This window comes from Patella vulgata, chromosome 2, assembly GCF_932274485.2.
Source record: "Patella vulgata chromosome 2, xgPatVulg1.2, whole genome shotgun sequence".
In the NCBI taxonomy this organism is placed as follows: Eukaryota; Metazoa; Mollusca; class Gastropoda; family Patellidae; genus Patella; species Patella vulgata.
The window spans coordinates 56,812,787-56,826,278 of NC_065880.2; the positions used below are offsets into that span (position 1 = coordinate 56,812,787).

The window sequence follows — 13,492 nt, forward strand, 5'->3', positions numbered from 1 at the left end:
GGGCCATAATTCAGGAAGTTACGATCCGATATGCGACAATATCGAAAGGAACCATGCTTTTCAAGTTTCTTCAAAATCGAATTAAAATTCTGACCCATACAGGGTCCACAACCTTGATTTATCCTATTTTTACACTATTCGCGTACAAACGGCGGACATTTTGTCCGGCAATTTTGGTCCGATTTTCCCAAATTCGAACTCAACCTTCCTTAGGGTGTAACGGTGATATAATAATACGTTTTTTTAAATCGGATAAAAATTATGACCTATATAGAGTCAACAAGCTAAAAACACGATTTTTCGTATAATCAGGGGCCATAATTCAGGAAGTTACGATCCGATATGCGACAATACCGAAAGGAACCAAGATCTTTAGGTTACAAACATGCATTTCAAGTTTCATCAAAATCGAATTAAAATTGTGACCCATACAGGGTCCACAACCTTGATTTACCCTATTTTTACACTATTCGTGTACAAACGGCGTCCATTTTGTCCGGCAATTTTGGTCCGATTTTCCCCAAATTCAAACTCAACCTTCCTTAGGGTGTAACGGTGATATAATAATACGTTTTTTTAAATCAGATAAAAATTATGACCTATACAGAGTCAACAAGCTAAAAACACGATTTTTCGTACAATCAGGGGCCATAATTCAGGAAGTTATGGTCCGATATGCACGAATATCGAAAGGAACTGAGATCTTTGGGTTATAAACTTACATGTCAGGTGTCAACAAAATCGGATAAAAATTGTGACCTCTATAGGGTCCACAAGCTAAAAACGTGATTTTTTGCACAAACAGGGGCCATAATCCATGAAGTTTCGATCCTATACATGCCAATATCGAAAGCAGCGGAGATCTTTAGGGGATAAACCTATATTTCAAGTTTCGTCAAAATCGGACAAGAATTGTGACCTGTAGAGAGTCCACAAACAAATTGTGGACGGACGGACGGACGGACAGGGGCAAGGACAATATACGTCCACATGAAAATGTGGGCGTATAAAAATGGGCCTACCTCAAAAAAAATTGCAAGAAAATGTTTATGGTTATTTCCTGTAGTATATGGTCTAGACAACAACATATCAAAAGTTGTCTGAAATTGAGCTACCGCAAAGGGTCTAAATATGATGTCAAACAAAATGGCCGCCATTTGACCCAAATCCCTTTTTTTCCGCTCATATTCTATCAATTAATGCTGTTGTTGTAAAAGGCTTAGGTGTAAAACAACATATCAAAAGTTGTCTGAAATTGAGCTATCATAAAGGGTCTAAATATGACGTCAAACAAAATGGCCGCCATATTGGACCAAAATCCCTTTTTTTCTGCTCATATTCTATCAAATCTGTTGTTTTAGAAGGCTTATGTGTAAAACAGTGCTATTATAAAAGCAATATCTTAGTAATTCATCACTCTGTGAGTGTTGTGCAGTTTTTCCAAGTGACGTCATTGCGTTATAAGGGGTCGTTATAACGTCATGACAAAAATTGTTCTTTTTTGGTGGTTTGTTAGCTAATTCATTTGAGGTTGTAGATGGATGGATAGCATAAATGCGGGCAATTGCTGCAATAGAAATGCTGACGACGATTTATGGTCGCTCTAGACCAGTGATGGGATTTTGCCCGTATATTCCGGACTTGTCCGAATCTTATTTCCAAACGCCCAAAATTGTCCGACCGGGAATATGCCCAAGCGGACATCAAGACATGGTGAATAATATTCAAAATTCCAAAATTAATATAGTTTACTGAGTGTATAACTGCCACTCAATCAGATTATCGTCGATAATATGCTGGATTGATTAGGTAATTAAGTGATCAACGTATTTATCGTGTTATACGGTCTATAAACCTACCTTGATTAACTACTTAATCTGCCTTGATTGACTGACTTAATCCTTTGTCAGACAATTCATCAATCTAATCTTAAACAGAAGCTATTGTTTCCCTTTTGTCGAACTATTCATCAATCCATTATAATTTTAATCTTCGTGTTAACCTCGTGGTTTCTGCATTGTCAGACATTTTAATCGCATTGATGTGAGCCGACAATATGTATAAGTCATAGAAGTCACATATTGTAAGAGTATATAACGCCCAGATCAATAGACAGTCTTTATATTTCATCTGCGATATCACTTTGGTGGAAGCGAGCGTTAAAATAAAGCTATTTCACACACACACATATCGGAAAAATACTGGACATTGCTAGCACGCGGTTACAGCACTCGGGAAACCTCGGCAGATTCTGTTACTCTACATCTAGCTTCGGCTGTATGACGGTAAGTGATATGTACCTACGAACTTGCCGGTTTTAGAAAGAAGTTATCAAAATTGCGTCGTTCGAAGCGTGTTTAGAATTTTCAGAGCAAAGTTGTCCTTGTTTGAAGAAAATCTGATTAGGTACATATCACTTACCGTCATACAGCCGAGGCTAGATGTAGAGTAACGGAATCTGCTGAGTGCTGAACCGGTATTAGAAATCTCGCGAGATACGTGAAATTATGAGATGAATATGTGAATTTGAAATAGTACAGGGATTTGAAATAGTACAGATCGGCAGTAGTCGGCACGCTTTCATTCTATTGTATTACGAATTTTGTAGGAATAATACTGACATAAATTTGAATACCATTCAGGAATTAAATATGAAAAATAACGAGGTGCACCTATTTTTATATTACGGACGAATTTGAATATTTTGTTTACACGTGATTTTTGTGTGTGGTCTAAAAACTGCCATCTTAAATAACGATAAGAGTAATGTCTCTTTATTTTCGGTAAAAATGTCCGACATGAAAAATTTTGAAATCCCATCACTGCTCTAGACCTATATTATCACCCCCCCAAAAAAGTCCCAGTCCAAAATCCATGCCAAAATGGGTCAAATTGGCCCAAATTCAAAATGGCCGCCGGTTTTGGCTGTTAAATTCCAATTTCCACCAAATTATCATAATATGATCGAGCTTAGTATCAAAATATATGTTTTTGGGGTAACTGAAGCCATTTCCATAAATACTTTTGTGATTAGTGTTACCGCTGAGTCAATGTTGGAGGTTATTCAAGATGGTGGAAAGTTCGAATTTTACATAAGGATCAAGTTTGGTGTCAAAATATACGTTTTCGAGGTACCTGAATCCATTTTTGTACATGTTTTAGTGATTAAGTGATTCCCTGTTTCAATATAGGAGAAATTCCAATTAGGGATTTAGATTACAGATTAGGGAATGGAGATTAATGATACTCCTACCTTAAAGCTAATACAATGATAATCATCGAGTATCGATTAAATTTCATTTGGAGTGTCGCCCAGCTCACTGCGGTAGCGGCGTATGGATATATCGACTGGGGACACTCCCAGGTCACTGCGGAAGCACATTGCTAATTTAATTTACAAACTGATTCAAATGTTGAGACACAGATGGATACAGTGTCGCCTGTTTGTCACATATGCAGTGAACCATTTGATAATGATCTGCCCAACATTATTTCGGAAACAACAGGTATTGGGAGCGTCAATAAGGCGGTCAAGCTGAGAAATTATGGTCGTGATTTCAAGCTCGGTGAAAAATACTATGTCGCAACTTTCACTATTGCACAATGTTGTAACGCTTTGAAGTGGAGGAGCCTGTATCAAGGCCTAGACGGTCTGAGGTGCCAAAATTAATTTTTGTGCACCGTTGTCTTTTACATGGTCTGTAAGAAAGACTAGCAGACGGTCCATTACAACAGATAAAACCGGTGACCGCCGCTACAACCCTATTTTTTGGACATGCTAAAACTGGACATTTGACTGGACATTAATCTAGTGTCCCTAAATAGATGACACTCATTAATTACTTGCACATAGTGATGGTCCGATAATCTGTTTGAACATCGGTAATTGGCCGATAAGTGGCCTATCAGGAGAAATCGGTATCGACCGATACACTGCCATTTAGACGTACCGGTAATACATGACTCTCATAGGGGACGTAAAAGGATAGAATAAACAGTAAAAAATCCTTACCGGTCTCCGTTATATAAATAGCCACGCGCACAGCAACCGAAATAAAAGTTTTATTTCGGTTGCAGTGCGCGTTGCTATTTAGTCGCACCGGTAATACAAGACTCTCATAGGGGCTGTAAAAAGAACAGAATAAACAGTACAAAATCCTTACCAGTCTCCGTTATTTTTTTAAATCCTTATTCACACACTGTTTGAGAGTTCGGTTCTCTCAATCCGATTTTTGAGAATGCCATTTCTGCCCATGTGCAGACAGACATTAACAGTCCACCCGATAAACCGTTTGATTGGAATAGGGAATAAGCCAATTGCATGATGATCAAAATCATAGAACTGGACAACACAGTCAGTACATCGCGGAGACCCCTCTTCGATCTGTTTTCAATGTGTGCTGATCACAAACTAGAACAATACCTAATTAGGCTATTGAATTTTTTTATTTAAATTGTTTCTGATAAGTATTAACAATTTTATTAAAGGAGCTAAATCGCTAATATTTGGGACCTAGAAATTGACAAAAGTAGGTCGCAACACATATAATACTGTAGTATGAATGTATATAAACTGATTTACATTCAATGGTTTCCGTATTTACTCCAATTTCAAATCAGTTATGTTCGGCGAAATAAGCCAGCAGTCTCAAGCGAGTGCAAATTTCTAGCGTCTGGTTATTCCAGTCTACATATGCCGTTTGATTTGGTGCAATGTGTCTAGCCTCGTCCCTCGAGTCTCTTGATACAACTGGGGCTGAAGCGCATTATGGTACACGATTCGTGTACCAATGGTAAAATGTTTATTTTGTCTTAAATATTGGATATCAAAAGCCCATCTTTTTCCGGTAAGATCACAACATCAATGTTAATTTAATTTGACAAATAAATCGTGTTTTCAATGTTGAAGATTTTGGATGATATTGAGTTAGAGACTTAGCTACTTTAACTAAAGTATATGAAATAAACAATGGTCCTCACAATAGTTATTTGTCTATCACGATTTTCGATAATAAAACCAAAGAAGATGTCAACAATGGCTCTTCATTGCATATCGGGCTGGTATGAAGCGTCTTATGCTGTTATGTCGCTTATCGTGAAATAGTTCCAAATCTAACTACTTCTGGCATGCATTTTTTTTCCTTCTTTTTATCTAGTTCACTGCTGGTATTGTCTGGACACTATCATAATGAGTAAAAGTTTTGGAAAAGGCAGGGAAATATCACATGGTTTATGTGTGATTGGAATGAAAGATGAAAGGGGGTATATCCCTTTGATGTCACATGATTACCGTCAGACATTCCGACTTCTAGAGTAGATTTAGAAATAATTTAGTGATTTGTATTGTTATGCAATAAATAATAACTTATAATATAGATCATACCACCAACAAATGAGTTTCCATTAGATGGTTATTTTTAACTATAGTTCTAGAAGTGGCGGGAGAATGTCACATGATTACCACTGTTGACAGACAGGTCAGGAAGTTATCGCATTGATGTTTCATTCATTACCGCATGAACCATTCCAACATCTATTGTTGACATACAGGTGCCAATCACTCTAGGGAATTATATCGTAATCAACACTTAAAATATGATAATCTCAACTTTATTCATTAATGATACAGCAAATAATTAAGTTCGTAATAGATGGACTGTATCTGTGATTGCGTAGGAAGCGTGACCCAATTTTATTACTTAAAAAAAACCACAGCATTCATGTTTGATTCCCGAGGCAAAATAGTACCATGCGTTTCCCGACTAACAGTGACATATATCTACATAGATTATCTTGCCATTCGAGACATTTTAATGTGTAATAGTTTTATATCCACCACTGTCAGTAATTGTATCTGTATCGGCCAATATATTTCGCAGTCAATATCTGATATTGGTAAAACCGATAGGTACCATATCGGACACCACTACTTGCACATCTAACATATTTATAAAACATCTAGCATTGAAATTGTCCATCAATCGGTGTAACCTAAGCAAAGAATCTCATTGCAGAGGCGTGCTCACATAAATGCAAAAAAAAGGAAATGGAAATGGTTGATAATGCTCGAATCCGATGAGATTTCCTACCAGGGTATAGTGGAGCGACCGGGGATGGCTATGTACCCTCGAATTTCGACAAAGTTACCTTAAATACTCAAGGAAATGCCCACTCTAAAGGAAACATTAAATTGTGGTCCCTCTTTCTGCTGCTCTTCCCTTGTTCCAACCACATCCAGAGATACTAAAAACGAATCACACTCAATGTAGGTACATAATATATCCTTTTTTCATGATTTCCACGGATGACTTCCAGAATAGATTTCACAGCTGGAATAATATTTCCATAATATTCAGAATTAAATTAATTTGTCTTAGTTTTATTTATTTATCTAAATGAATACAGGAAAACTGCAACACAGGCGACGGGAACGTGTTTTCCGGTTAGCACACTCAAGGCCAATACGTTAACCGTCACCATGAACTCTAATCTGTAACCAGTAACTTGAAACTTGGCAGGTACTCTTTGTAAGGAATGTCAGTCCCTGTTGATACTTGTTTTTCTTTACTCACATGTCGTTTAGTTCTTGATTGCAGCTAACTATGTTCACGTCTATATCTTTAGGACTTAATCATAATCCCTTAACCAAGTGTCAATGTATGGTATGTCATGGCTCACATAGACACCAAATCGATTTTACCATGTGCCACAGAACTCAAATTTTCCGGATCCTGCCCCCTCTCCTAAAGTGCCTTAACTTTTGTTTACCCACCCTCATTCGGAGGCCCTAGAACGTCCTTGGCACAGTGTTGAACTTAGTCATGACTTTACACCAAGTTTTTTTATGTCCTAAATTTTCTGACGTTGAAATTGTTATCCCCGCTCATTATTGAACTTAGGCCAGGGATCTTAATTGGCTCATTATTGTTGGCCTCCAATACCCGTTATCTTTCCGTCATTTTCAGAATGGCTGTAGGCAGTTCATTATCAAATAGTTCACTGCATATCGGGATCCATCTGTGTCGCATTATTTGAATCATTTTGTGAAATAAATTCGCTGTGTGCTTCAATAGGTTTGGTTCTCTTTGCTTCACTGTCGATGTTGGTGATCGAAATTGGACACAGTGAGCTGCCTGCTACGCTGCTACCGCAATGAGCAGTGGTCCATGAAGGAGTCTAAATGAAATTTAGTTGATGCTTGATGAATGCAATAGAATTAGATCTGAGGCAGACTCAACCTCTTTTAATCCCCAAATCTCCAATGGGATTTCCACATATTTTGACCCAGGGGAACCAGTTAATTACCAAAATGAGAAAATCAGTCGAAAATGGAATCAGCTGCCTCCAAAACGTATATTTTGACACCAAATGTGGACATTTTGTAAAATTTGCATTTTCCCGCCAAAACTGGCAGCCATCTGGAGTTATTTCCAAATATTAAGACTCTACGGTATAATTATTCACCAAAATGTGTATGGAAATGGATTCAGCTACCCGGAAAGGATACATTTTGATATCAAGCACGATCATATTATGATAATTGGATACAAATTGACATTTTCCAGTCAAAACCGGCGGCCATTTTGAACTTTGCCCAATTTGACCCATTTTGGCACGGATTTCGGACTGGGACTTTTATTGGTGATAATATACTCTAGACCGACCATAAATCGTGGTCGGCATTCCTATTGCAGCTATTGTCTGCATTTTTGCTATACATCCATCTAGAGCTTCAAATGGAAGGGCTAACAAACCATCAGAAAGGAACAATTTTGGTTGTGACGACCCCTCATAACGCCATGTCGTCACTTGGAAACACTGCACAACACTCACAGAGTGATGAATTACTAAGATATTGCTTTTATAATAGCACTGTTTTACACATAAGCCTTCTAAAACAACAGATTTGATAGAATATGAGCAGAAAAAAAGGGATTTTGGTCCAATATGGCGGCCATTTTGTTTGACGACATATTTAGACCCTTTATGATAGCTCAATTTCAGACAACTTTTGATATGTTGTTCTCTGGACCAAATACTACAAGATGACTAGTCATCACCATCCCGCGCCCTTGAACTTGTTTGGAAGGCATAAGGAAAAACAACTTCTTGGAATATCAATGGGACTGGTCAGAAGATTCATATTCTGATCATAGTAGCTCGGCAAGGCCCAGTCGCTACTCCCTGTAAGGTTTGCACAACAACCTTTGATTATCAGCTGCTGTATGTTAAACATTAAGCTTATACATCAGAAAATAAAATACTTTAATAGTTTGATGTTTGTATAAAGTTTTAAAAAGATTTCTCTGAACAGATAATGAAATATGCTTTAGAAATGAAATTGGGACAGAAGGAAGGTCATCAAAAAATAAAATAATAGGTTGATGAATGTAAAAGTGTTATAAAGGTATCTTGAACAGTTTCTGCGGTATGCTCTAGAATAATAATTATATACCAAAAAATAATTCAAATGTGTGTAAAAATCATTCAACAGAGAATTTTTTTTCCATGGCAATGCAAAAATTATTAAATCCGACAAATTTTTAATTAGCAAAAGGCACAACTACTGTAATAGGATGATGTGTGTTCAAAGTTTCAAAAAGATATTTTGAACAATTTATGAGAAAAACTCTGGAAACAAAATTCTGCATAAAAACTAAGTCAAATTTGTTTCCATGGAAACACAAAACTGATTAAATCCCAGAAATTCCAAATTAGCAAAAGGCTATAATAGGTTAATGTTTGTAGAAAGTTTCATGAAGATTTCTTGAATGGTTTATGAGATATGCTTTGTAAAGAAATTTGAACACCAAAAACTAAGTCAAATTTGTTTGCATGGAAACACGAAAAATATAAATCCCAGAAAATCCTAAATAGAAAAACGCACAACTGTCACAAGTGCCAAGAAGATATCTTGAATGATTTATGAGATATGCTCTGCAAACAAAATTATACACCAAAAACTAAGTCAAAATTGTTTCCATGGAAACACTAAGAATACATATCCCAGAAATTCCTAAATAGCAAAAGGCACAACTACTGTAATAGGTTGATGTGTGTACAAAGTTTCAGAAAGATATCTTGAACGGTTTATGAGATATGCCCCGGAAAAAAAATTGTACACCAAAAACTAAGTCAAATTTGTTTCCATGGAAACACAAAAAATATAAATCCCAGAAATGTCTAAATATCAAAAGGCACAACTACTTTAATGGGTTGATGCCTTTACAAAGTTTCAAAAAGATATCTTGAACAGTTTATGAGATATGCTCCGGAAACAAAATTATACACCAAAAACTAAAATAAATAAAAATACCAGAAATTCCTAAATAGCAAAAGGCACAACTACTGTAATAGGTTGATGTGTGTACAAAGTTTCAGAAAGATATCTTGAACGGTTTGAGATATGCTCCAGAAACAAAATTGTACACCAAAAACTAAGTTAAATTTGTTTCCATGGAAACACAAAAATATAAATCCCAGAAATTCCTAAATAGCAAAAGGCACAACTACTGTAATAGATTGATGTGTGTACAAAGTTTCAGAAAGATATCTTGAACGGTTTATGAGATATGCTCCGGAAACAAAATCGGGACGGACGGACCCCATTCCAATTTCCCTCCCTAACTTTGTTCAGCGCGGGATAAGAAAATGCAATAAAACGTTTTCTTGCAATTTTTTTAGGGTTATTCTGCAATTTGACTCTACTATAAGTTAAATATACCACTATATTCACAAAATTAATACACATGCATCCTGTTAATTTATATACATGAATGTGATTCTTGCACAACTACCCAGTATTCAGTCATCGTTCTGATTCTGAAGGCATGATGGGAAGGAAATAGAGAAGACTCTAAACTAAACACACTAAAAACATATACCCTGATATATTATGCCAGAACATGGTATATTAGTGTCTAAATATTGAAGGCTGCATGCCAAAGTGAGAATTATTTGTGAACCTTCTATCATATCACCAGTACGTTGTAGTCTTCTGATGCTTATGTCACATGGATGATGAGCTCTGTTGTTACGTACACACACGAACACTCTACCACCTGACACAGTAGAGAATGGTCTTGATCTCACTGATGTGGTAGCAAAGTATGGATACTGATAGTATTTAGCTGTTAAATAAGTTTATATTAGGAAAATGAATGATGCAGAAATAGTAGAATAGGAATTAAAAAATCATTAAAGTTGGGAAAAATAAATGCAAAATAAATTTAGGTTAAATAGCATTTGAATACCTTGAAACCAAAATGCTTTTTTTTGAGAAGCACCTAATCCACACAAAGTAGAGTTTCCTCCCTTTATCTGTTGTTGCGATCCAAACAGGGCTCACACTGGCTTTTGGGTTTTTTTCCGTCAAAATGGATGATAATTTTAATATAAAAAAAATGTTCACATTTTTTTCCGCCAACTGGAATATTTTTTATCTGCCAAAAATGTGTGATAAAAAAGACAACACCTAACAATTTTATGTCTCAGCTTGGCTTATTATAAAACAGTTACCGATATATACAATACAATATACAACAGCTTTAAAAATCTGTCTTTACATAATAGATTAGCAAAGTGTGGATTTAACAAGATCAGATTTTAGTTTTGGTGAATTTAGTCTATTTGAACACCGTACTGCACAATATATTTTCAGTAGTCAAATCTCATCCAAGGATTGCCAATTTTCTATAAATTTATGTGTTGCATGCACAATGGGCCTATTGTTATTTTTAGGTACCGTAAAGATATCAGAATCTGAATCCCTGATAGAATGGTATAAATATCAATTATATTTGTGATGCTTACAATATACCCGTCGTTAACTTTTAGAGCATTTTGGCGACGGTTATATAAATGGCGAACTGTTTTCTCGCTCAAGAATTCGTCACTATTCAACTGGAGAGAGAGAGACAAATGGGGTTTAACGTCCACTCGACACAAACTAGGTCATTTCAGGACTAACATATGGTTTAATTTTATTTCAATAATTCGCTTGCGCGTAGGGGTCTTTAGCAGTGGGAGGAAACCGGAGGACCCGGAGAAAACCCACGAGGTTGCTATTCAATTGGATCTTACGTTTTCGACCAGTGGTAATATTATAATTTGAAATAATGATATCCAATACAATGAACATGATATTATGAACAGGTTGATTTAATTAAATTATTTAAACTTGAAAATTGTTAAAAACACAAATTAAAAAAAAAAAGTCCTCTGATACCAAAAGTTCCTTAAAGCAGTTATAAACTCGCTCTCGTGAGAAGAGAGAGCGGGTCACTTTCTCCCTTTGTCATAATAAGGTTAAAACAGGAGGTCCAACTGACTGATGTTTGGTGTCATCAGAGCGGATAGAAAAAAACCTGTGGGGAAAAAGAATCCGCTGACTTTATGTGGAAAAGCGAAGTGCTCGCAGTAAAAACCACATAGCTGGACCCGTAGATTATGTACATATTAAAAGTGTTCGTCCAATAAGTTCCATATTGTTAAAAATTAATTAAAACTTCAAGACTTAAAAGTTTAATAGTGTTAGGCATTCCATAAGAGTTTTCCCTGTGTACGGCTTTCCACAGATAAAAGTGGAGAGCCGTACGCAAGGAAAACTTGACTTGAGATAGGCTTTATATATATATATATATATATCATTCACAATTATCAATCAACTAATCATTAATTCAAGACAACTGATTAGTATTACTCATTGGCGCAATCCGGTTTATCGGCGGCCAGTTGATCAATTTATAGTATCCCGCCACGTGATTGACACTAAATAATGGTTAATACAGGATAAATACGATTAGAATTTTAAGATTTATTTCCGCCAGTTCTCAAAAAGAATCGCCAAAACATTATCGCCAAAATCAAATTTTAATCGCCACTTTCATATTTTTATCGCCAGTTGCGACTTTGGCGACCGACAGTGTGAGTCCTGGATCCAAACACCAGATTTTGGAGCCCCGACAAAAGCACATATTATATATATAAAAATACATGCTTTTATTTCTAGCAAATCACCACAAAGCAGTAAACACAATGAATGAACAAGAAAAAGTCATTTAAAACAACTGAAACCATATTGTCACATAAATATGAAAGTAACTTTAATAAAGAATAGCGGGTACAAACCTGGACCTGAGCTCGAACTAGAGATACTAAGAGATCTAGGAGAATCAGAATTATATTCTCGTGATGGTGGATATGATCCATTATCATAATGATCATTATTCATCATGTGATTTGACATTCCTCCTTTTAAAAACTGTTCTTCTAACAAACTGAGATTAAGTCGTGGATCAGATCGACATCGCACCAAATTACGTATACTTGTGGTCATATTCATCATTTTTCTTCTTTCACTATATTTGGGAATTTCTCGAAACGGAACTAAAATAGATACAAAAAATATAGATATAACCTTTCTAGTAAACTGTTACAAATTTAGAAGGGAGAAGGGGAGGGAGGGGGCACTACGTGCCTGGCACTCAAGTCACATCCAGAAATTTCGACAAAGTTTATTAAACATTATTACTAGGGCTGTGTCGATACAGTTCATTTTTGATACGATACGTATTGACGATACGGCAAACCGATACGCAATACGTATCACGATATGATGACATCACGAATTATACCCAAAATAATCTCAAACTACATTCTGTTTTAAGATGTTTGAGATGGGTAAGCATCAGGGTTCTTAATCCATTTTAAAACGAACCGGACGGAATTGGGTCAATTTTAAGCTCCATTCCCATTAACAAAAATAATTCTTGGTAATTTGTTGTGGAGAATGTCGTATTTTAATTGATTACTACAAAAATAACGACGGATACACCTTTTGAAAATTTTCCATATTTAATTCACGTAAAATCTTGAAGTTCACATCCGTAATATTCCAGAATAAATTAATTACTGTCTTCGTTTATTTGATGAAACGTTCGCATTTCATAAGTCGATGATCTAAAATATTAGCATTTTTCATCTATTGCCAGTATCAGAAAATGCCGTAGCTAAAATAAGCTGATCATACGGCACCACTGCATTTCTCCATAACACAATTTGTAGTCTTTGTCTATCAGGTAACTATAGTCACGTAACTTGGCAAAAGTTTTTATTCATTTGTCAGTTGATACACACAGCACAATTGTCACGTGACAACATACTGAAATTGCTTTAAAATCAAAATTCCGTACGATTATGATTGATATAGCCTTCAATAAAAACAATATTTTTAAAATTAAGCCTTTGTCAGAATGTAAAATAATAAAAAAAAATCATAACGGTAAGTGCTATTTAGAACTGGTTTATTGACCTAACACAAAAGCGATATGTCACGTGTCATTGGAATTCTATCCGGAAAATATATTATTAAAGAAGCTAAGTCCGTAACTCAATATCATCGACATTGAAAACACAAATTTTTTTGCAATTTAAATCAGCATTGGTGTTGTGGTCTTACCTGGAAAAGATGGGCTTCTGATATCCAATATTT

At 35.8% G+C, this 13,492-nt stretch overlaps 1 protein-coding gene across 3 annotated transcripts in view; it reads right to left on the reverse strand.

The window, feature by feature from the left end:
* Window positions 1-13,492, reverse strand: part of LOC126811147 (protein shank) — a 140,723-nt gene that overhangs the window by 51,834 nt on the left and 75,397 nt on the right. For 2 of the 3 annotated variants that reach the window (XM_050536634.2, XM_050536631.2), the window contains exons 11-12: window positions 12,130-12,387; window positions 9,966-10,130 (exon numbers count right to left, since the gene is read on the reverse strand). In XM_050536634.2, coding sequence (XP_050392591.1) covers window positions 9,966-10,130; window positions 12,130-12,387 — 423 coding nt within the window. The remainder of the gene's footprint in view (window positions 1-9,965; window positions 10,131-12,129; window positions 12,388-13,492) is intronic. The other variant, XM_050536636.2, reaches the window with a different exon arrangement.